This window comes from Podarcis tiliguerta, assembly GCF_965153285.1.
Source record: "Podarcis tiliguerta genome assembly, chromosome: 3".
NCBI lineage: Eukaryota > Metazoa > Chordata > Lepidosauria > Squamata > Lacertidae > Podarcis > Podarcis tiliguerta.
The window spans coordinates 5,162,539-5,188,190 of record NC_139536.1 but is presented as its reverse complement, the minus strand read 5'-3'; the positions used below and the strand labels follow the sequence as shown (position 1 = coordinate 5,188,190).

The 25,652-nt window shown below is 46.0% G+C and overlaps 1 protein-coding gene across 1 annotated transcript in view; it reads left to right on the top strand.

The window, feature by feature from the left end:
- Positions 1-24,802, top strand: part of PINX1 (PIN2 (TERF1) interacting telomerase inhibitor 1) — a 54,863-nt gene extending 30,061 nt beyond the window's left edge. The window contains exon 7 of the mRNA XM_083432763.1: positions 22,504-24,802. Coding sequence (XP_083288889.1) covers positions 22,504-23,091 — 588 coding nt within the window. The 3' untranslated portion in view covers positions 23,092-24,802. The remainder of the gene's footprint in view (positions 1-22,503) is intronic.
- The last annotated feature ends 850 nt before the right edge of the window (positions 24,803-25,652 follow it).

Here is a 25,652-nt window from a genome sequence, read left to right as displayed (position 1 = left end):
GATCCATTGCTCCGTGTCCGCTTCTCTGGAGCAGCAGAAAACAACCTTTCTCCCTCCTCTATGTGACATCCTTTTATATATTTGAACATGGCTATCATATCCCCCCTTAACCTCCTCTTCTCCAGGCTAAACATGCCCAGCTCCCTTAGCCGTTCCTCATAAGGCATCGTTTCCAGGCCTTTGACCATTTTGGTTGTCCTCCTTATTATCACTGTCGTATTTGTTTATATCCTTCCTTTCCCCCAGCCTGGGACTCCCGCAGCTGTTAAACTGCTGAGAGAGAACCCCACCGAATGTGGAGGGTTACTGCTGTCCCTTGGCATTGCTGATGGCAAGAACGTTGTGCTCATTCACCCAAAGGGGCAGCAATAACATGCGCACAGCCATGAATGCGCCGTTTTGCCCCCTGCATTTATTTTACTGCTCTCCAAAGACAAATGCTCCTGCTTGCTCCCGAGTCTGGAGAACATCTCAAATTGGCCGGCTTCTCTCCTCTTTTCTTGGCTGGCTTTCCGAACTTTTCCTGTCCCGGTCTCCCAATATCTCAATGTAAACACACACAAACCGGATTCCTTTCGGGGAGCTGGCTGCACAGACCCAGCAGACTTTCTCTTTAATCGCTGGAAAGGAAGGGATATTTCTCTCTTGTCTCTCTCTCTCTCTTCATGCTGTGTTCAGAGGCTCTGTGTTTCCAAGAAACAACCGGTTGCCTTAATGCCTGTGTGGACTGTGTAGAAAGAAGAAGAAAAAAACAGAACTGTAAAGTTGAAAGGGACCTTTGAGGGTCATCTAGTCCAACCCCCTGCAATGCAGGAACTGCAACTAAAAAATTGCTGTCAGGTGGCCATCTAACCTCTGCTTAAAAACCTCCAAGGAAGGTGAGCTGTCCTGACCCTCGCGATGTCATAGAATGCCCACAAATATTCTGTGGCTGAGCAGGGAAGGAACAGTCTTGAGGAACATAGGAATCTCCCTATATATTGAGTCAGATCATTGGTCTATCTAGTCTGGTACGCTCAAATGTTTCCTTTCCTTGGTATTGGAGATCCTTCCAAGTAGAGATTGAGCGTGATTGAAACTGGTTTCGCATCCAGATCAGGGATCGCATTTCGATCTCGCCAGATCTTCAGAGGGATCCAGTCAGAGCAGTTCAGAATGGTTAGCGAAAAACAGCTCCTCCATCTTGGTGACCGTCAGGCCAGATTGGGTGCCCATCTCTAGTAGGAAAAAAAGACATTGAAGATACGTATATTTGCAACACCAGCTTCAAATATTGCGCACTTTTAATATTCAAATGTCAAAGCTGCATTATTCAAATTAGGATCCCTGTCTAAGGACCTTTTCACCTCATTTACCATTCAGATGTTTAAAAGCAGGGCGGATAGGAACCACGAGCAAACCGCTTCGCTTTCTGTTGGCCAACGCGGCTTTCCCATACAGTGATTCTTCCATATCCGTTATCATCTTCATTAAAAAGGTTTGTAAAGCATGCAAAGCAGGCAGGCTTATGCAAACGAAGCAGTTTTGCTGACTTGCTTAACGAGGACTCCTCTTGGCATTGACTTCAAACGGCCCTGATCGCGGCTCTTGAGCATCACTCTGTGTACAAGTCTGTACAGTGAAAATAAAAATTGAGCCCTCCAGTTGGCAAGTCGTATCAATTAAATTGACACCCATTCCCATACCTTGCTTGGCACGGGGGAAAATCAAGTGGTATAGGACAAAAGAGATGCTGGAGATTTTTCACCCTGCCAGTCACAAGGACTAGAATTTTGATGTTTCACAAAATGCCTCCCCTCTGCTTTCTAAATCTCTCTTCATCATTTGAAAATTCTCAGTGTGCATCCTCAATTTTTTGCTTGCTCCCCAGCCAAAAGCCTTGGTAACTTTTTTTAAAAAACAAAATCTTCCATCTTGCCCACACATGTATTCCTAATCACGCTTATCTATATAGTTTCCTTCCATCCCGCCTCTCCTTCGCTCGAGGCAGCTTGCAGATCGATAGAAACACAGCAGCGAAATCCAATTAAAAAGCTAACAAACCCAACACACCAAACCAAATCCAAATGTCAGCAAATCAAGCTGACATCAAGGTTGAAGGACAGCCTTCAGGAAGCCAGAAGTGCGCAATGTTTCTGGAGATACTTTGGGAGTTTTTTCTGTGGCTTCAGCCAGAGGCCACAGCAGAGAAGTCTCTGCTGTTCCACAGCAGCAAGCGCACCCATTAGAGAGCCACCATCTTGGTCCGGGTGCAAGGGTCCAGAGGTGGATTTAGGGCAGTGTGACCAGTTTCCCCGCACAGGGTGCTGAGCTGAGGGGCCTCCTCCCCAAAGACTGGTAAGCTCTTTCTTCGGAAAGGAGGTGGGGGCTCTGGCAGGGTCCTAGAGCCCTCCCAGCTCCTTCCCAAAGCCTACCGTATTTTTTGCTCTATAGGACGCACTGGACCATAGGAGAGGGAGAACGGGGGGGAATTCTCCCCCTCTCTGCTCAGCGCCCCTTCAGCGAAGTGGGAGGAGAAATGGAGCCCCTTCCATTTCTCCTCCCGCTTCGCTGAAGGGGTGCTGCGCAGAGAGGGAAAACTGTGCAGCGCCTCTCCAGCGAAGCGAAGCCAGGAGAGCAAAGGGGTTCTGTGTGCACCGACCCCTCTCGCTCTTCAGGCTTTTGGCGGCTATCCGCAAGCCTTCAGAGCGCAGCGGGAACTCCTGCTGCGCTCCAAAGGCTTGCGGATAGCTGCCTGAAGCCCCTGGAGCGCAGCGGGGGTTCCCTGCGCTCCAGGGGCTTCAGGCGGCTTCAGCGAAAGCAACGCAAAGCCTCCGGAGCGCGGGGGGAGCTCGCCCTCTGTGCTTCGGAGGCTTCGCGCTGCTATCGCTGAAGCCAAGAAGCCTGCATTCGCTCCATAGGACGCACACACATTTCCCTTTAATTTTTGGAGGGGGAAAGTGCGTCCTATAGAGCGAAAAATATGGTTGTTAGTGCTTGCCCAGCTTTGGGAAGGAGATGGGAAGGCTCCATGACCCTGCCAGAGCCCTCACACCTCCTTTCCCAAGCCCAGCGCCTTGCTTTCCCAGCTTTGGAAAGGCAGTGAGAGGGCTGAGAAGTGGGGCATCAGATTTTGGCTTCGCAGAGGGCGCCATATTACCAAGGTCCACCCCTGTTTGAGACATCTAAGCATGCGGAAAGAGTACTGAAATCCAAAGATATGCTTAGGTCAGCTCAAGGCCGACGTAAGGCCAATCTAATAAATAACAACAATAAATAATAATACTAATACTCTCCAAGAAAGGAGATTCCGATTCAACATCAGGAAGAACTTTCAGACAGTAAGAGCCGTTTAACAGTGGAACAGTCTCCCTTGGGAAGTTGTGAGTTCTCCTTCCTTGGAGTTTGTTTTTTTAAAAAAAGATTCATTTTTCTTTTTCATTCATTACCTACATCTCAATTTCTTAACATTTACTATATATTCCTCCCTCCCTCCCCTCCAGGGCTTCCCCCAACTTCCGCTTCTGGTTTGTTTCTCTTTTCACCCACTTTGCTATCTCCTAACGGAAAAAGTTATGAATAACATAACATCAAGCCTAAAAACCTAAAAATAAAAGTAAATACACTATAATATTTCACTATTTTCTAATACTGATAATGTGAATGTTTATTTAAATCCTGCTATCAAGTCTATTGACTTTCTTTGTTTCCGTAAATATAATATAAATGGTTCCTATTCTTTTTCAGAGTCTCTGTTGTTTTTTTCTCTTACTCTATCTGTCATTTTTGCCAGTTCTGCATAGTTCATCAACTTCTCTTGCCATTGTTCTTTCGTTGGTATTTCTCCAGTCTTCCAGTTTTGTGCAATCAACATTCTTGCTGCTGTAGTGGCATACATAAATAAAGTCCTCATTTCTTTTGGTATGTCTTGGCCTAAAATACCTAGCAAAAAAGGCTTCTGGGTTTTTTTACCAAAGTTATTTTCAACATTTTCTTCAAATCATTGTATATCATTTCCTAGTAGGCTTTTACCTTTTTACAATCCCACCACATATGATAAAATGTGCCGTCTGTTTCACATCTCCAACACTCTTTCTTTTCGTTTTAATACATTTTTGCCAGTTCAGCCGGTGATAAATACCGTATTTTTTGCTCTATAAGACTCACTTTTTTCCCTCCTAAAAAGTAAGGCGAAATGTGTGTGCATCTTATGGAGCGAATGCAGGCTGTGCAGCTATCCCAGAAGCCAGAACAGCAAGAGGGATTGCTGCTTTCACTGCGCAGCAATCCCTCTTGCTGTTCTGGCTTCTGAGATTCTGAATATTTTTTTTCTTGTTTTCCTCCTCCAAAAACTAGGTGCGTCTTGTGGTCTGGTGCGTCTTATAGAGCGAAAAATACGGTACTATCTGTACATCATTTTCATATAATTCTCTCTCAATAACATACAATCTGTAAATTTCAAATTTACTTTCCACAATTTTATCAAGTCCTGAAATTGTATATTGTGTCCTACATCCTGCACTCCTTCCTTGGAGGTTTTTAAGCTGAGGTTGGATGGCCATCTGTCATGGATGCTTCTCTTGAGATTCCTGCATCGCAGGGGGTTGGACTAGATGACCCTTGGGTCCCTTTCAACTCTGCAGTTCTGTAATTCTAAGGCATCATGCAGCCTCTTGTGCAGGGCCTTAAGCAACAACACACTCCGCCTTCTGCCAGCTCCTGTGCCCTGGGGGGGTCACACAGCAGTGCCCCTGCCAGAACATCTTCTACAAGTTCATCTTTGGATGCGGCCCCTATATCTTCCCAGTGGAGAATGCCAAGGACCTCCATTGCAGGGGGTTGATCTAGATGACTTTTGGGGGTCCCAGCTCTACAGTTCTCTGATTCCGTGGACCTACATGAAATCAAAACCCTCTGATCTCTCCTAAAAGCATAGTGACGGGGCCAATTGTGGTTCACACCCCATAATTTATCCAATTGACCTTTTCCCTAATAATCTTATTTTTTCACCATCAGTACACATTGGAGCTCCTCCCTTTTTGGAGAAAGAAGGCTGGATATTTATAAAAACCCGTAAACAAATGATAGATCAGTTCCAACAGATGGGTGGGATATAAATATAAAAATTATTATTATTACTAAGGGCAGATAGGGTCATTTGAAGAAGGGTTAGGTGAATTAAGAAAAACAAGATGTGGCTCTGATTAATGTAGTCATTTGTTTTGATTCCAGGCTATAGGAAACAACGCTGTAAAGGCAAAATTTGTATTAGAGTAGATTGAATATTATGTTAAATGGACCATTCTTGATCCTGCTTGTAGAATATATTGTCTGTTAAGGAAATGAATTCTGAATCTTGAAATTCTGTTCATTGTGGGGGAGGAGGTAGTTTGTGTTTATATTTACTGTATATCCACTGTTGTACTGCAGTTTGGAATGGGAAATAGAAAACTAATTTTTAACAAGAGAGGGAAACTGCTGGATATCAAGAGGAAGTTCAGGCCTCGGGAGCAGAGCGTGTTGTTGTGGTTCTGGGGGAAAGTCGTCCCCTCCAGATCAAGCGTGCTGAGAAACCACAAAGTCCACCCTTTCTGGTTTTAGAGGTGCGTGGGGAAATCGTTCACTTTCGACCGGCTTGGCCTCTTCCGCCCACCCCAGCCCCCCGCCGGCAATCTCGTTTGAGCAAGCGAAAAGCTTCCCTCGCCAGCCTTGGTGTGGTGCGTCTGCGCCGGGAGAGTAGCGGAAAAGCCGATAAGGCTCTCAGGACAGAAGTCTTTGTCCTTATCTCGGCAGAGCACATGTGTGCATCCTTTTCCTGTCCTCGGATCGGGAGACGTAAACTGACCATCTCCCGACAGCCGGGACTTCAAACAGGGGGCCGGAACGTCTGCAAGGCGGGAGGTTTTTTTTTCTTCTTCTCCCTCCCACCCACCCCACGACTTCAGAGGCCAAAATGGCAAAAGTAGGTCGCTTCTTGTTTTGGGAAGCGATTCAGAGAGCTGGCCACGGAGCAGTGAGACAGGGTGGTTCTTTTGTTTTGTTTTCGCTTTTTTGATCCCATGAAACTTTCTGATCATAACAGCCATGCCCGTCCAAAACTTTCTGCGTGTATATTTTAGTTTTGACCGGCGCAAAACGCTGCCTTGCTGCAGTTTGTTTTTAAGACGTTTCCCAGGAAGGAAAGTTAAGAAGGCTGGCAAGGAGAAGGCTTTATATGCCTTCGTTCTTCAGCTCAGATTGTGCTTAAGAGAGAGGAGAGTGGTTTCTTGGGAGGAGTTTTGCAGCAGTGACCCAGCGTTTAGGGACACTTGACCATCGAGGTCGTTTGGAGGCAGCGCTGTTTCAAACGGCTGTCAGAAACGTGCCAAGGAGAGGTTGACTGGAGCCTCTCGCCAGGGCAGGGCATCCTGGGTGCCAAGCATCTGAAAGCTGCCTTGCATGGCATTGGCACACAGGCCCCTTTAATTAATAATAATAATAATAATAATAATAACAATAATAATAATAATAATTTATGTCCCCCCCTTCCCCAGCCAGAGCCGGGCTCAGAGCAGCTAACAACAATAAAAGTAACGCAGTTTACATAAAATCACAATCAATTAATTAAAATACATTCTAAAATCAGTTCATTCTAAAATCAATTCAGCGTCAAATTAATGGCAACCATTGGGCTAGAGTTCTCTGAGGATTACAGAAGGAGGGAGTCAGACTGTGCCTTGGCCAAAGGCCTGGTGGAACAGCTCTGTCTTGCAGGCCCTGCGGAAAGATGTCAAGACCCACAGGGCCCTAGTCTCTTGTGACAGAGCGTTCCACCAGATCGGGGCCACGGTTGAGGCCAGCCTAGCCGCCTTGTGGCCCGGGACCTCCAAGATGTTTTTGTTTGAAGACCGTAAGGTCCTCCATGGGACATACCAGGAGAGGTGGTCCCGTAGGTACGAGGATCCTAGGCCATATAGGGCTTTAAAAGTTAAAACCAGCACCTTAAACCTGATCCTGTACTCCACCGGAAGCCAGTGCAGCTGGTATAGCACTGGATGAATGGGATCCCGCGGTGAGGACCCCATAAGGTGTCTTGCTGCGGCATTCTGTACCCGCTGGAGTTTCTGGGTCAGTCTCAAGGGCAGCCCCACATAGAGTGAGTTACAATAATCAAGTCTGGAAGTGACCATCGCGTGGATCACAGTGGCTAGTTCAGGGCGAGAGAGGTAGGGAGCCAACTGCTTAGCTTGGCGGAGACATTGGTGCGCCAATGTCTCCTTCAGCCTTCGCCCACCTGCCTGCCCCAAACATTTTGTACTATGCCTTGTAGGAGGGTCCTAGGTTTGCAAAGGAAAAACCTGCCAGTCCTGCTAGCTGAGATGCCCGGGGCTGAAGCTCTGCTCTGTTGGGTGCATTGTGCTGCCAGCCTTGTATTATTTGCGGGGACCAACCTTCTTCCTGATTTAGAATTTCATCCCAATGGCCCCGCCCACCCAGGCCAACCAATCAGGTCCTGCTAGACAGGAAGGGTCATAAGAGACTTCCTCTCCCAGCTCAGGATTCCACCTCCGCAATGACACCTTTACTGGCTCTTCAGTATTTCTGTCTCCCACTTGACGCTTGGCCCTCCACTCTTAGCTGCGATATAAAAGAAGCCGCCTTCACCAAGTCAGGCCAGCTCAGCGTTGTCTGAATGGCAGTGTGTGTGTTTTTTTGGGGTTTTTTTTAAAAAAAAAATTAATGAGATTTTCACAAAATTATAAATAAACAAACAAACATAAATAATAATCTTATTAAATTACTCTTATTAACATTGTTAAGTGACTTCCTCGCTTCCCCTTGGTTGGGGTTCAATGCATAACCATTTAACGATTTCCCCAATCAGATTTCTTATAAACTTAACTTAATCACTCAACATCACTCTATTTTTTCCATTCATTTTTTTTTAATAAAATTGTATTAGATATTTTATAATTATAAAAAGAAAAACAATATAAGAAAAAACAATACAAAAATTCAATAAACAATACATCGACAATAAAAAGGAAAAAAAACCATACAGCAATACAACATAAGAAAAACAAAAACACACATCCAAATTTTTATATCCAAATCTTTCATTAGCTTATTTCCTCGACTTCCTCACACCTCCCTTTTTTGTATTCTAGTTCCAATTCTAGTTCAACAAATCCTTTCCCTCTTCTTCAATTTTTGTTCTATAATTTATCTTAACACAATTTAACTTTCAATTTTCCAATTTAACACATTAACACTTAATATTCATATAATTCTTAATAACCCTTCTGCTAAAACCATATAACTTCATTCCAATATATTTCTAACATTCATTGAACTAGGACCCAGTAAGCAGGGGGAAAGAGCAGGTCCAGAGAGCAAAATCAGCATACCCTTCCTTACCCACCAAGACTGACGCGCCTGGGCACAAGCTGTCGGATCGCAGGACAAAAGTTCAAAAGTTGGCCCAGGGATGGCATCGCCCTTGCAGAATGCCCCGTGAGAACTCCGTGTTTCAACATGCCCTTCTATCTTCATCACGGGCAGCCGGCTTGGCTCAGATTTACGGCGCATTTCGTCGGGACCTGCCAGCTTCCCGGCCCAGCCGCACCTCCGTGCAAACATGGAGCCAGGAGCTGCTACTTCCTTTTGGCAAGGGACGCCTGCAGTGGCCTTTTTGCCCGGGGGGGGGGGGAGCGAGCCTGAGGGTGTGCTTCCCTCCCCTTTGGGACAGAAAATACAAATTGAGAACAGAATGTTATAACAGCTCGAGGTGCTTGTCGTTCTTGTAGCTGCTTAAGTCTGTCCCGTAACGCTGATCTACGGCCCAGTCCCAGGGACTTCCGAGCAACACACACGAGCAACTCGATGCAGTTCACTGCCACGAAACGTGGTTGAGCCTGGGGAGGGCAAAAGACAGGTGGGGACCTTGTGGCAGGTCTCTGGACGGTGTGAACACCAGACCTGCAAGGATTTCCGATGCCCAGTTGTTTACCGGGGACACCAGCAATATGACAGAGTTTTCACATCACAGTAAACTCTAATACAGCCATACCTCGGGTTGAATGTGCTTCAGGTTGAGTGCTTTCAGGTTGCGCTCCACAACAATCCGGAAGTAACGGAGCGTGTTACTTCCGGGTTTCACCGCATGCGCAGGTGCTCAAAATGATGTCATGCCCAGAAGTGGCAAAATGCAACCCGCACATGCGCAGACATGCCGTCGCGTCTTACATTCTATTCAGGATGCAAACGGGGCTCCGGAAAGGATCCCATTCGCATCCCAAGGTACTACTGTAAATGACTTGTGACGAATGTGCAAGAGGCCCTTTTTTCCTAGCCATCAGGAGCAGCGAGCCACGGGCCTTGCAATTACGGTCATCTCCAAACCGGGGGTTGTGGTTTGTTTCGCTTCAAGCCAGCTGCGATGTTGAGACAAAGTGTGTACTAGGCTTAGCAGTCCCGGGTTTCTCTGAGCCAAGGGCCAAGCCAAGGAGGGGGAACATCTGTCGCCCTCCAGATGGTGTGGAACTATAGCTGCCACTGGCTGTAGCCAGCATGGCTGATGATCAGCAAGAACTGGAATTGAGGTCCAGCATTAGGACGTGCCATTTTGGGGGGTGAAACTTAATTCTTGCAAATTTCTTCAGGGGTCTTAAAAATAGTTTTTGGGGGTGTGGGGATTTCAGACTTGCTATGATTTTTGTTGGGACGCGCTGTGGGTTAAACCACAGAGCCTAGGATTTGCCGATCAGAAGGTCAGCGGTTCAAATCCCCGCGACGGGGTGAGCTCCCGTTGCTCAGTCCCTGCTCCTACCAACCTAGCAGTTCGAAAGCACGAAGTGCAAGTAGACAAATAAGTACCGCTCTGGCGGAAAGGTAAACGGCGTTTCCGTGCGCAGCTCTGGTTCGCTAGAAGTGGCTCAGTCATGCTGGCGACATGACCCGGAAGCTGTCTGCGAACAAACGCCGGCTCCCTCGGCCCATAGAGCGAGATGAGCACGCAACCCCAGAGTCGGTCACGACTGGACCTAATGGTCAGGGGTACCTTTACCTTTTACTATGATTTTTGTAAAGGGACAACATTTATCTTGGTGTGTCTACGTTTGGTGAAAAAGCACATAAAGTCCTGCATGGTACAATGACAATAAAGATATCGTATATATTGTATATCATATTTTTAAAAAAAGAAAACCAAAGTATTTTAATTTTACTCTCTGAAAGTGTCAAGAGCCCTGCAAAAGGCTCTGGCTTACATTTTGAAGCAGGTGAAGTAATGTGCATTACCGTCTAATGCAGTTGTTCTCAAAAATTTCTTCTCTGGGCCACACTTTCAGAATAAAAATTGGCTCGCGCCAGACCAAATTTTTTGGAAAGCGAAAGCGAAAAAGAACAGCTCCTGGCAGTGCTTGATTTTATACACAGAATCCAACTACTTTATAAATATGATCGTGGGGCATCCAGAAAGAATAAAACAATGCAGCTACCTAAGAACCTGAATCCGGCCTAAAATATAAACAAGCCTCTTACATATGTACCTTAAGTATGCATAGGAACTCAGCGAGAGGTGTGAGCTTGCTTTCACCGTGTAATCTCATTTATGTTAGGTCTAATTTGAGACAAATGAACTCTCGTTTCCTTATCAACACAAAGAAGCCTTTCTCTTTATGATCTTTCATGCTTGTCAGAGTTGAAAATCCCTGCGCACAACAACAGGTCATGGAAAAGTATGGAAGAATAGGCAGTGCAATTGAAGAGAGGCTTGAGTACTGCTGCTGGTCGTTTATCCCCAAAAAATTACAGTGGTACCTTGGGTTACAGACGCTTCAGGTTACAGACGCTTCAGGTTACAGACTCGGGTTTGCGGAGTCTGTAACCTGAAGCGTTAGTGCCTCAGGTTAAGAACTTTGCTTCAGAATGAGAACAGAAATCATGCTCTGGCGGTGTGGCAGCAGCAGGAGGCCCCATTAGCTAAAGTGGTGCTTCAGATTAAGAACAGTTTCAGGTTAAGAACAGACCTCCAGAACGAATTAAGTTCTTAACCCTCAGGTACCACTGTATTTTGATACTATACTACATTGATTGTCCTTGAATCTTCCCACCTGTTCTGCCACTCTCTCCTGCCACGCCTTTTGACAACCACTGCTCTGAAGAGAGGTGGGCCTCTGGAAGACCACCCGACCCAGAGTTTAGGGTAAAAGGTAAAGGTGGGTAAAAGGTAAAGGTGGACAACTCTGGGGTTGTGGCGCTCATCTCGCTTTATTGGCCGTGGGAGCCGGCGTACAGCTTCTGGGTCATGTAGCCAGCAGGACTAAGCCGCTTCTGGCGAACCAGAGCAGTGCTCAGAAACACCGTTTACCTTCCCAACTGCTAGGTGGGGAGGAACAGGGACTGAGCAATGGGAGCTCACCCCGTCGTGGGGATTCGAACCTCCGACCTTCTGATCGGCAAGTCCTAGGCTCTGTGGTTTAACCCATAACACCACCCGCGTCCCTTAGGGTAGCCTTTCCCAACTTTTTTTTTTTTTTATAATAATATTTATTAGAAGTTTTATAATTACAGAAAGAAAGTATGAAAAAAAGAAAAAAAGCAATAAAAAATTTAACAAACAATACATTAAGAATAAGAAAAAATACAAAAAAAAATTAAAAAAAAGAAAAGCAAAAACATTTAAAAACACATCCAATTTCCATGTCTTTATCTTTCATTTACTTGTTTCCTCGACTTCCTCACACCTCCCTTTTTTGTATTCTGGTTCAAATTAGCTAATTCAGCAAATCCTTTCCTTCTTTCTCAATTTTTTGTTCTATAATTTATCTTAACACAATCTAACTTTAAATTTTCCACTTTAGCCCATTAACAATCAGTTTTTACTTAATTCTTATATCATTTCTGCTAAAACCATATAACCTTCTGATCGGCAAGTCCTAGGCTCTGGGGTTTAACCCACAGCACTACCCGCGTCCCTTAGGGTAGCCTTTCCCAACTTGGTGCCCTCTAAAACGTTTTGGGCTTCAGCATCCATTGGTCCCAGCCGGCAGGTGAGATGCTGGTGGAGGTACATTACAACCGTATCTTACATATGCTATGGGATATACACAACCCCCTGCCTCGCTTGGAATTTAACTTGTGCAATTTCAACCAGCCAGATGCCAGGGGCTGGACTGAGGAGGGCTGCTGGTTTGCAGAGTTCTTAGGCTGGAAAGGGTAAAAGAAGCCCTGGGGGAGAGTGAGCTGGCAGACTCAGTGTCTTTGAAGAGCATTCCTGAGCCCCCCTCTCCCAGAACTAGGCAGGCACTGAGGGTGATGGAACAGAAAATTCAAAGGCTGAAAGCTCAGTTCAGCCAGCGCAGGAATGACGTAGAACAAGGGTAGGCAACCTACGGTCCGTTGGCCGGATCTGGCCCAATTGCCTTCTAAATCCAGCCCGTGGACGGTCTGGGAATCAGCGTATTATTACATGAGTAGAATCTGTGCTTTTATTTAAAATGCATCTCTGGGTTATTTGTGGGACATAGGAATTTGTTCCAAAAAAAAATTCCAAAATGTAGTCCGGCCCCCCACATAGTCTGAGAGACAGTGGACCGGCCCACAGCTGAAAAAGGTTGCTGACCCCTGAGGTTGAGTAAGGGAGACGGAGGGGGGTTGGGCTTTACTTGGAGCAGCGCCATTATTTAATAGAGACTGTTCCTTTGTGTGTATCTCTGTGAATACAGAATAAATTACGTGGTGTGGCTTAAACCACAGAGCCTAGGACTTGCCAATCAGACTTGCCAGTTCGAATCCCCGCAACGGGGTGAGCTCCCGTTGCTCGGTCCCTGCTCCTGCCCACCTAGCAGTTCAAAAGCACGTCAAAGTGCAAGTAGATAAATAGGTACCGCTCCGGTGGGAAGGTAAAAGGTGTTTCCGTGCACTGCTCTGGTTCGCCAGAAGCGGCTTAGTCCTGCTGGCCACATGACCCAGAAGCTGTACGCCGGCTCCCTTGGTCAATAAAGCGAGATGAGCGCCACAACCCCAGAGTCGGCCACAACTGGACCTAATGGTCAGGGGTCCCTTTACCTTTTAAGAACTCTTTTCGGTTATCTGTTTGCCTGCCACCAAGGGAGGGATTGTAATTCCCTGAAGCCTTGACACCAGCCCCGCAAGAGCATATGGTTGAAATCACGGCTAAATGCATGTGAGATGCAATGTTACTGTATGGGCACAGGAGGTGCCAGTGGGTGCCGTGTTGGTGACCCCGATTAGGAGGTCCCGACATGGAGACCAGAGCTATAAGGAGTTCAGGGCTACTGTCTGTAATCTAGTTGCTGCCACACAACTGTTCTGCCACAAGGACGAACTGAAAGCTTACCCCCACCCCCACCCCCTGGGCAAGTTCTTAGCTCCCCAGGCTTTGCATCTGAACTTCCTTTGACACCGGGGTGTAAAAAACGAGGGCTCTGCCAACATATTCCTGGGTGAGCAACGGGCTGCGGGGGAGCCTCCGGGCTTTTCTCATAATCCCTGCTTCTCTCCCGATTCGGGATTCCAGCAAAACAGGAAATGCCTGTTGCTTCCACCCTCCTGACAGGATTGATCGGGTTGTGCAGAGTTAATTAATTCTACCGGCTACCCCACCCCACCCCCCGCTCCCAATTAACAAATCTGCTTGTTTTATTTAATGACGAACCAGATTATTTGTTGTTCTTCCTTGAAGCTTTTTTCAAAATGAAATAAAACTTTTGGCACATATTCAGAACAAGGATGTTAAAAGATTGTGGATCTTCTTTTGCACATATTTATAACATGAAATAAAAGTGGAAAGAGCTAAACATAGCTAAACATAGAGGAACAAATTTGCATACAGAGATGATAAATTAACATCACAAGTTTCCAAATAACACAAATGGGTTTATGTTATCCTGTACCTTACTACCCCAGTACATTAAAAAAAAAAATACTCGGTTTCTTCATCAATGCCTTGTTCTTGTTGCCTTTCCTATGTTTAACCACGCATACGACGTCCCTGATTTTAGTTATCCATTCTTTCGAGGATGGTGTTCTCAGTCCCCAAATAATAACCCTGACAGCTGTTAAGAGATGTTTCGTTTATTCCCACTGATGTCGTCCCCCCCTTGTTTGCCTAAATAAATAACTAAACGGATTGCCTTTCTCTAGTCTCCCTTCTCCGCCCTTCCCAGAGGGTAACCAACCAAAGTTCCCAGTGTTGCCAGTTATTCCCAATTTCAAAAGCCTAGTTCATGGTTTCCTCATCTCTCAGAAGCCCAGCCCTTCGCTTGTTGAGACAGCTTCCTCCTATAATCTTCGCTGGAATCCTTTTCCGTCTTCAGGGTTTTTCCAGGCTCGTGATGGCATCATTTTTTCCTAAAGTCTTATCTTGGCCATCTCCTTTAACACCCCATTCTTTTTATATTAAAAAAATATTATTAGTTTTACAGTTTAATATTCCACACATTTATCATATAAAAGAGAAATAATAAAAGAATCTAAATATCCCCCTACCCTATGACTTCACTCAACTTCCCCTTCCGGTTCATTAAATGTTTATTACTTCTGCTTAATTTGTTTCCCCCTATTTCGTTAATCTTTTAATTAAATGCTCTTACGCTATATCCTTATCATTTTTTTAATACCATATTTTCTTTCCGATTATGTCTTACACTTAATTAATTTCCAAATTGTTGTTTCTTAATCTTTACATCCTTAATTGTAAGTGTTTACTCAAATCCTGCCAATGAGTCCATTTCCTTACAGTATTTCTGTAGATACAGCATAAACGGTTCCCAATCGTCTCTATTGTCATCGTCTCTTAAGTGAGAGTTTCGCCGTTTCTGCCTATTCCACAAGTTTAACTTGCCATTCTTCTTTCGTTGGTATCTTGTCGTCTTTCCGTTTTTTTAACACCCCATTCTTAATCCACCCGACTGGGGGCCTGTTAGTGCAAATTTCTTTTTTCTTTCTTTTTTACTTTTAATTCTGATTTTTCCTTCCTCCCCACCCCATTTCCTCAAGCCTTCCCTTCTTCCTTCCTAATCCCCACTGGTTACTTGGCCAAATCTTCTGGACAGAGCAGTCTGCAAATCGAAACACTCAGCTGCCTGATGGCTTCATCAGAGGCTGCCTTTTACAGCTGGAGAAAACTGAGAAGGGCTATTACTCCCTCTCCATTCATGAAATACCTTGCTTGTCTTGCTAGCAGACCAGCCAAAGGGATGGTTGCCTATAAGCATGTGCAGAGGGCTCTCGCCACTGAGTCCCCATTGTTGGCCCTAGTTCAAGTGAGACTTGGCAAATCACTCTTGCGGACAGACGATTGATTGATTGATTGATTGCAATTATACACGACCTCCAAGGAGCTCAAGGTGGTTTTCTCCCACTCCTCATTTTAATCCTCATTTTAACAGGGATTAAAATTTCATGAGGACGGGTTTCCTTTGACTTTTTCATTAATCCCTCACCAAGACGACCTCCTGTTCGGTTTTCTTTTTTTGAGAGGTGTGTTATCCGAAAGTTTACCTTGACATTCCGAATCTTAAAACTGAGAGACTTAAAAATTAAGACAATAATGACTTCAAAGAGGATTGGGAACCTTTTAATATATATATATATATATATATATATATATATATATATATACACACATACACACAGAAACAATGCATTGAAATGAACTCACTTGCAGGATTTGATTAATACACTTGCAATGGACAAATACAAATAGTAAGTACAAATAAGAACTAAGAGACTCAGTACAGATTAAGAAATAAGTTTATTTTATCATAGAAGGGATACAAAACTATATGCAGAACAAAAATAATACATTCTAAACCAGAAAGGGAAGTTGGGGGGGTATATTGAATATGTAAAATGTAATTTGAGTTTCTTGAACATTTTAAAATTTGTATAAAAAACTTAATAAAAATTATTTAAAAAAATAAATTTCAGAACCAATTGTTAAAATTGTTAGATTTTTTTTAACTCTGCACTGTTGCACACAGATTACTCATCCTCCTTGGGGAAAGATGACAATTCCTCAGCCTTCCGAGCGCTCAGTCATGCTTTGACTTGATCCATTTGGCTGTGGGTCGAGACAAAAGAGATCTTTGGATGGGCGAGATAGGCTTCTTCATCTTTCTGCCTCATCATAAAACAGGCCCTTCCATCCTTGGCTCCAGCTGTGCATAAGCGTCTTTGGCCATCATCTCTGTTGCTTGCACCTCAGCATATTTCTCTGTCTTTAGGATCCCAAACAGCTACCGTGTCAGGAAATGTTTCTTAAAATGTGTGTCTCGTGTTAGCCAAATCGCCCGTTCACAAAGGAGGCTTCCTACTTTCTGTCACGTCGCTGCCATTAGGTGTAATTGGGTCACCTTCGCACGGTGTCAGATGCCAAGACGCACATCAGACCCACTTGTCCTCAGAGGAGACATGCCCAGAACAGTGACTCATGCAGAAACACACTGTGTAGACGTCTTTGAGCAGGCTGCCTAGGAGAGGCAGTGCAATTTATTTATTTATTTATTTTCCATTTGGGGAGCTGTAGTAAGTAATTAATGATTTGAAATATATACTTTATTTTTCGCCATATAGGACACACTTTTCCCCCTCCAAAAATGAAGGGGAAATGTGTGTGTGTCCTATGGGGCGAATGCAGGCTTTTCGCTGAAGCCTGGAGAACGAGAGGGGTCAGTGCGCACCGACCCCTCTCGCTCTCCAGGCTTCAGGAAGCTATCCGCAAGCCTTGGGAGCCCGCAGGAGTTCCCGCCGGGCTCCCAAGGCTTGCGGATAGCAGCCTGCAGCCCAAAACCTGGGGAGCGCAGCGGAGCGCACCCGCAAGCCTGGGGAGACCGGCGGGAGTTCCCGTCGGGCTCCCAAGGCTTGCGGATAGCAGCCTGTTCTGGGGTCTGGGGTCGGGGGAAGCTCGGGCTTCCCCCGCCCCACGCCTGGGGGGGGGGATAAATTTTTTTTTCTTTATTTCCCCCCCAAAATACTAGGTGCGCCCTATGGGCCGGTGTGCCCTATGGGGCGAAAAATGCGTTATATTTTTCCTGATTAAATTTATGCCCTGCCTTTCCTCGCAAAGGAGCCCTGGGCAGCAAATAATGAAGAATAATAAAGACATATTTAAAACGCCTTAGAAACAATTCTGATACAAATGCGGACTGCGAAAGAGCTCAACTTACTATTGTTATTCTTATTTATTAATTTATTCTGTGGTACCTCTGGATGCGAACGGGATCCGTTCCAGAGCCCTGTTCGCATCCTGAAGCGAACGCAACCCGCGTCTGCACGTCTGCGGGTTGTGATTCGCCGCCTCTGCGCATGCGTGTGACCTCATTTTTGAGCATCTGCGCATGCGTGAGCAGCGAAACCTGGAAGTAACATGTTCCGTTACTTCTGGGTCGCCGTAGAGCGCAACCCGAAAACGCTGCACCCCTTTGTAAGTCACTTTGGGACTTTTTACACAGCAGACTGCTAGTAAATTGAAATCATCATCATCATCAGATCATAAATCAACAGGCAGTACAGCAAAGGATTAGCACATAACCAGACCTGAGCGCTAATACCCCGAGACAGCCTGCATGAAGTTTCCTCCAAGAAGAAGCTCACGGTGCTCTACCATTTTGTCCCCCGTTTCATCATCGCAGCAACTCTCTGATGGGAAGAGCTGTTGGGCAGTGGAACGGACGCCCTTAGAAGTCTGTGGATTCTCCTCCTCTGGAGGTTTTTAAGCAAAGGTTGGATAGCCATCTGTCGGGGATTCTTTCGCCATGATTCCTGAGCTGCCGGGGGTTAGACTAGACAGCCCTTTGGGATCCCTTCCAGCTCTTCATTTCTAGCCCAGCATCCAGCAGGTACCAGCCCATTTTCACCTGGCCAGCCTGCTTGGAAATAGCCATTTGCTGTACCTGCCTGGTTTCCATGGCTCCCTCGCAGGGAACCCTTCATGCGAGGCATTCCTGGCACCGCCCCGTCTTTTCCCAGATGATTGATGGTCTCCCACCAGTGTCCCCGAAACCGAATGTGCGAGTTTGTTTGGGGCCTGACACTGCCTTTACCTGTCTCCATGCCCCGCTGGCTTCATGCTCAGCGGCCCGTGGTTATTAAAATTCCTCTCCGATACAGGGGCCTCTGGCAGGCTTCCCTCTCTTCCAGGCCTCGCGGGTTTCTCTGAGCTACAGTCTTGTGGCCAGGCCAGGTCTGGCGTTGGCTCGAAGCGAGTTAAAAGCCCTGTGGTAATTAATGTGTCTCTGGCCGGATTTGCAAAGGGGGCTGTGCATCTCGGCCTGCACAGGTTGCTTACGTGTGTCAGAGCAGTCTGTGGAGGGAGCGATCGGCTGGAGTTGGCAAAGGGTAGGGGGAGACATTTGTCATTGTGTAAAGTGTGGCGTCGGAGCTGGTATGCAGTCAGAAGGAGAAGGGAGGGAGCCTTTCATAAAAGCATAGACTTGTAGAGTTCGAAGGGACCTTCAAAAGTAATCTAGTCCACCCCCTGAAGTGCAGGAATTACAGCTAAAGAATCCCTGAACAACCACTGCTGAAAAACCTCCTTGGGAGGCAGCCCATGCCACTGCTGAACAGCTCTTACTGTCAGAAAGTTCTCTCTAATGTCTAGTCGGAATCTCCCTTCTTGTAACTTGAAGCCATTGGTTTGAGAGCGGGAGAAAACAAGCTTCCTCCATCTTCCGTGTGGCAGCCCTTAAGATATTTGAAGATGGCTATCATATCTCCTCTCAGTCTCCTCCTAAACATACCCAGCTCCTTCAACCGTTCCTCATAAGGCTTGGTTTCCAGACCCTTGATCATCTTGGTTGCCCTCCTCTACACACGTTCCAGCTTGTCAGCATCCATCCTAAATCGTGGCGACTTTAAGGCATCGACTTTCAGAACCTCAGGGACGCAGGTGGCGCTGTGGGTTAAACCACAGAGCCTAGGGCTTGCCGATCAGAAGGTCGGTGGTTCGAATCCCCGCGACGGGTGAGCTCCCGTTGCTCGGTCCCTGCTCCTGCCAACCTAGCAGTTCAAAAGCACGTCAAAGTACAAGTAGATAAATAGGTACCACTCCGGCGGGAAGCTAAACGGCGTTTCCGTGCGCTGCCCCGGTTCACCAGAAGCGGCTTTGTCATGCTGGCCACATGACCTGGAAGCTGTATGCCAGCTCCCTCGGCCAGTAAAGCGAGATGAGCACCGCAACCCCAGAATCATTCGCGACTGGACCTAATGGTCAGGGGTCCTTTACCTTCAGAGCCTCAGAATGTTCCTGTACCTGGATCAGGCCAAAGGGGACCACATATCGCCCAGCATCTTGTTCTCACAACGGCCAACCATAAGGCCATGAGCAGGACCTGGGTGCTTCATCGCTCTCCCTGCTTGTGCTTCCCAGCACCTAGTATTCATAGATAATTGAATCATGGAATGGTAACCCAACCCCCTGCAATGCTCCAACAATGGAGGCAGTGCACAGATGTTGTAGCTAGTATCCTCCATGAATTTGTCTAAGCCTCTTTTAAATCCATCCAAGATGGTGACCATCCATGCCTCTTCTCCCTCCCCACACATACTCTCAATGGCACATCTGCCCAGTAAGTACATGCCCCAGGATGCCTTATCTCTTCACTGTATAAATTTATTAGTTTCCTTTAAAATTAAGCCAAACCCCTGCTCTGTCAAATGCCATTTTCCACTGCCTTTGGGCTCACAGGCCCTTTTCATATACCGTATTTTTTGCTCTACAAGACTCACTTTTTCCCTCCTAAAAAGTAAGGGGAAATGTGTGTGCATCTTATGGAGTGAATGCAGGCTGTGCAGCTGTCCCAGAAGCCAAAACAGGAAGAGGGATTGCTGCTTTCACTGTGCAGCGATCCCTCTTGTTCTGGCTTTTGAGATTCAGAATATATTTTTTTTCTTGTTTTCCTCCTCCAAAAACTAGGTGCGTCTTATGGTCTGGTGCGTCTTATAGAGCGAAAAATACGGTATATTGTTTTCCATGTTCACGTATGAGGCGTTATGCAGTCGTCTGCCCTCCTGGCACGGGACTTGGGAATTAGTGTCCTAATGACGGAGAATATGCAGATTTGCTTCGTTAGGAGCAGAGCAGGGAAGCAGCTTCCTGCTAGACCTCCGCTCCAAATCCCAGTGCAACAAAAATAACATTGCACTTGAGATTCCAGGAGTGTTTCTTGGGGCACTTAAAAAAAAATCTGGCTCATACTCTCCTTTAGAAAAAGGAAAGAAAGAAAAGATTTGCTTGGTCCCTGGGCTGGCCTGTGCCCAACTCTTAGGTGTATTTGTGTTCACAGGGCTTTGCCCCGTGAAACAAAAGCCTCTTGCAAGCCTTCACTAACTTGGTGCCTTCCATATGTTTTGGGCTGAGCCTGATGGGATTTGTAGTCCAAAAGATCTGAAGGGCATCTGGTTGATGAAGGCAGAGCGATTATTTTATGAGATGGAAGATGGAGCAATCTTGTTTTCTGCTGCTCCGATGTCCTTCACTGGAGGTTTTTAAAGAGAGGTTGGGTGGACCATCTGTCAGAGATTCCTTTTTCCAACGAAGGAGCGTCCCTCCAGAGCAGGAGGAAACAAGCTTGTTCCTTCTTCCATGTCACAGCCCTTCAGATATTTGCAGATATCTATCATTTCACCTCTCAGTCTACTCTTACCCAGGTTAACATCCCCAACTCCCTCAGCCGTTCCTCACAAGTCAGTGAGATAGTGTGGATGTAGTATTTAAACAGATTTCTATTTCAATTCCAAATCAGTGTTCACCAATACCTCCTTCTGTTCTCCCCAGTCTTTTTACGTTAAGAGAGAGAACGATAAAACTTGATTCACATTACCCAATGGCCATAGCAACAGTAAAACATTACAATATACGCAGAAAAGGAAATTTGATATAAAAGCACCTGAATCAGCAGTCAGTTAGTGGCCCTTGTTCTGAATGCCCCTGCTATGAACCTAGCAACCTTTGCTGTTATCTGCTCATTTTGATTTGATAGAAGAAAGGACATTGTGGCTGTGGCTGAGCGCCCTGGGATGGTTAGTACGAGTGGGGTGATGATCTCGTTCCTCAGGTCTTTGTAGAGAGCGCAAGACAGGAGGACGTGTGCCGCTGTTTCGGTGCTACCATCTCCACAGGGGCAAAGACGTTTCTCAGACAGGATCTTTTGGAATCGACCCTTGAGTACCGCAGATGGCAAAACATCCAGTCTTGCAAGTGTAAAAGCACGTCTGTATTTTGGGATAAGAAGTCTGTGCAGATATGGGGCCAGAGAATCAAAATGGAGAGGTGGAAAATGAACATACCGAGGGCAGAATTTCCTTATAGTGGCCAGGTTGTTCTGATGCTCAATATCTTTTAGACATTGACCAATTAGACTGTTTACTTTAGTGGGGCCCTTTTTATGTTAATGTTTTACTGGAGCAGTAAGTCTGCCATCTTGGATTTCGCCTAAGCAGCCTGCTGAACTGAGAAAGCACTTTCATTATGTACAGCTCTGAGAAGGTTTTGTGCAGGGGATAATCATTAAGGAAGGTTTATATGAGGCTTACTAGACTTAAAGAATTGTAGAGTTAAAAGGCACACCAAGGGTCATCTAGTCCAACCCCCTACATTGCAGGAATCTCAGCTAAAGCATCCGTGACAGGTGGCCATCCAAATCTCTCTTTTTTTAAAATAAAATTTATTAGATATTTTATCATTATAAAGAGAAAAACAATGAAAAAAGACAGTACATGAATTCAACAAACAATACATCAACAATAAAAAAGAAAAAAAAACACTACAGCAATACAACATAAGAAATCCAAATTTTTGTATCCAAATCTTTCATTAGCTTATTTCCTCGACTTCCTCACACCTCCCTTTTTTGTATTCTAATTCAGATTGTCTAGTTCAACAAATCCTTTCCCTCTTCTTCAGTTTGATCTATAATTTATCATAACACAATTTAACTTTCAATTTCCCAATTTAACACATTAACACTTAATAGTCATATATAATTCTTAATAACCCTTCTGCTAAAACCATATAACTTCATTCCAATATACTTCTAACATTCATTAATTTTGCAATATTTCTGTAAATATACTTTAAATTTTTTCCAATCTTCTTCCATCGATTCTTCTCCCTGGTTTCGGATTCTGCCGGTCATTTCCACCATTTCCATGTAGTCCATCAATTTCATCTGCCTGGCCATCCAAATCTCTGCTTAAAAACCTCCAAGGAAGGAGAGTCCACCACCTCTTGTGGTCGCCTGTTCCATTGTCGAACAGCTCTCACTGTCAGAAGGTTCTTCCTGATGTTGGGTCAGAATTTCCTTTCTTGTAAATTGAATCCATTGCTTCAGGTCCTGCCCTCTTGAGCAGCAGAAAACGAGCTTCTTCCATGTGACAGCCCTTGAGATCCATGAAGATGGATCATCTTCTCTCATATCGCAGCCTTCTCTTCTCCAGGCTAAACAATACCGAACTCCCTCAACTGTTGGAAGGCAGTTTGGCTCACTGACTTCATCTCTCTCCCCTTTCACTTCGCAGGCTGCAGAATCTCCAAAGGAGGACCAGAAAGAGGAGGAGGACCCATCAGACGAAGTGGATTCTGGCAACACCGTAACCAGCGCCCTTACCGTGCAGGAGTATTTTGCCAAGCGCATGGCCAAGCTGAAGAAAGCCCGGCGTGAGGATGACTTCAGGACAGCTGAGTCTCCTCCAGCGATGGCTGAGGAGTCAAAGTGTTTGGTAGCCCAGCCCATGAAAAGAAAGTACCCCAAGCATGGTTGTTCTGAAAGTGAGGGTGGCCTTGAAGGACCAGAGGCAAAATGCCCCAGGGATCTTGGCTCAAGTGAAGAAGTGGAGAAGCTCAACACCCAGAAGAAGAAGAAGAAGAGGAAGAAGAAGAAGAAATCTAAGCACTCCAGTCCTGGCGGTGGCAGCCTTAGTTGCAACGGATCTCAAAATGGCGCCCAAGAGAAAGGAAGTTGTGGCTCTTCCGATGCAGAAAGCAATGACTCAGAAGAGCCAAGAGGAAAGAGAAAGAACAAGGGCAAAAAGCTAGGCAGGGATGCAGGGGCAGATGTCAAAAAATTGAAGAAGAAGAAGAGGAAGAAGGAGACACTCTCCAGTTAACAGTTAATACACTCTGCAGACTGTTGACCTGGTTGAACTGTTGCTTTTTGGTTGCCCTAATGTATTAGCCAGGTGCCCCAATGTGCCCACATTCATACATAGAAGTAGGGAGATTATCTCTCCCTCTTTCTCACACATGCTCAAACACAAACCAAGCCTTGAAGGAACACACCAAGAGTTCTCATGAAGCCACATACTGCCCACCCTCTTCTTCTGCCCTGCACAGTCACCTTGAATTTTCGGCAGGTGGGGGTGTGATAACCCCTCACCCTCTCAGGTTCGTTCAGCACAAAGGAGGGTCATCAGGACCCCCTGTGTTTTCTGAAGCAATCCTGGGCTCGTATTCATAGTTCCTTCCAACCCCCAACACACACACAAAATCACCAAAAGGAAGAGGACCTTCGATTCACCCTCCAAACAAGACAGTTAAAGTCAAAGGAGGACTGTTTCTACTCGCTTCTGGTTTTATTCCGGGCTCGCTTGATAACTTAAGAACCGAATCAGCAAGCCTTCAATCCAGTTGCTCCAGAATCCACTGGTTATTTCGGTGAATTGAATGAATTAACAAGAAACTCCTGGAAAAGAACATCAGTGGTACCCTGATTTCCACATGCTGGCAGATAAGTGATAGGATCAATACAGGTGGTTGTTTTGGGCACACCTGTCCTGCCAGTGGGTGCTGCAGGGGGTCACCTACCTGAGCAAGGTGGTGGTCCCCGTGTTCTCAGTGGACCAACAGTAACACCCCAGACAGCACCAGGTGACTGGATGTTTCCGCCATTTGCATTTTCCCACAATGCCCCTGGAGGTACACTGCCTCCAGGGGAATTGTGGGGAATTGAGACAGAGGCTAGACCCAGCTCTTTGGAACCACAAACTTTTTTTAAGGGAGCCCCAAGGCAGCCATTGCCACTGGGCTCTGCCGGGGCACTGGTACCCCAACTTTGTGCCCTCCAAATGTTTTGGACTATAACGTCCATCGGCACAGCCATGTGACACGGCAGTGCTGGCAGGGTCTGATGGGATTTGTAGTTCTGGAGGACACCAGATTAGAAAAAGGTGACCTTGGCTCTTTGATTCTCAACACCCGCCATCACTACAGAGCACACTAGGATTGTGTTTTCTGTTGCCTTTCAACACTCCTCCCAGCCTTCTCTCTTAATTATGAAATGCCTTGATTTACGACGCTTGGGTTGGCTTTTCCAGCTTGCGTAAGGACTCGCCATGATATAGGATGCCATAGACTCATTTGCTGCCACGTTGGCAGAAACCAATCACCCTACCAGGCTTCGGGGAAATGATGTGATGGCTAACCCGGGCGGCCTCTGTAACAGAGCCCCAAAGAAATGTCCCTGCAGAGATTGGACGGGGTGGGGTACCTGTTAATTAGTGGTTTGCAAAAAATCAAAAACCTGCATTCCTTAGGTTTTGTTGGCACACTTCAAAAGAGCACCAGGCCTTGAGTGCAGGCAATGAATCACTGCTAGCAAAACTCTGCATCGCTGCCTATTAATGCGTGAACCCAAAGACGCCCTTCAGCCTTGGTTGCTAACTCCAGATTGCCTGTTTGGGTAGTTGTGGGTTTCGGGCTCCCTTGCGAGCCTTCCAAAGAATGAAATGAAGCTTTGGGACGGAGGCCTTCTCCAATGGAATTTGGCGTGTGTTGGGTTGTTGCTGTTTTTTTTAAGAAATAAAATCTCCCCTGTCTACACTTTGATCTCTGTTTCGGTATCTGCGAAGCTTCGCACGCAAAATGCAATTCTTTTAACAAAGGGGAGCGCCAATCTCGGTGGAAAATCAGGTGCGAGACCAACACGGTAAACAGATCGAGCAGACGGGGTGTGTAAGAAGCCTGTGGCTGGTTTGGAAATGATCGGAAGATCGCCGTATTACTCGTAATCCCTGCGCACGCATGAGTACAGTCTGCTCTTTCGCTTTGGCGCATGAGATCGTAGCATTGCGGAGTTGGAAAAGACTACGAGGATCATGAAGTCCCAACTCCCTGCAATGTAAGGAATCTTTTGCCCAACATGCAACCCACGACCCACATGCAACCCACGAGATTAAGAGTCTCATGCTCTAACCAACCAAGCTATTCCAGCTGTTAAAATACTTTCCTCCCTCACATCCCATGTTCATCACTGTTTCCTGTCTGCTGCTTCCCTCTCGAGCAGCCAAAATACAGTTTTGCTGTGGCCCGTCATGCATACCCAGGGATCCCCAAGGTTCTCTAGGAATCAAAATTACAGTGGTGCCCCGCAAGACAAATGCCTCGCAAGACGGAAAACCCGCTAGACGAAAGGGTTTTCCGTTTTGGAGGTGCTTCGCAAAACGAATTTGCTATGGGCTTGCTTCGCAAGACGAAAATGTCTTGCGATTCCTGGGGTTTTTTTCCCCTCGCCACCCTTTTTCCCAAGCCCCTAAGCCGCTTAACAGCTGATCGCTAAGCCGCTTAACAGCTGATCTAAGCCGCTAACAGCCTTTTAGCAGCTAATCCGCTAAGCCCTTAAGCCTTTAAGAGCCGCTAATAGCCTTTTAGCAGCTAATCCGCTAATCCCTTA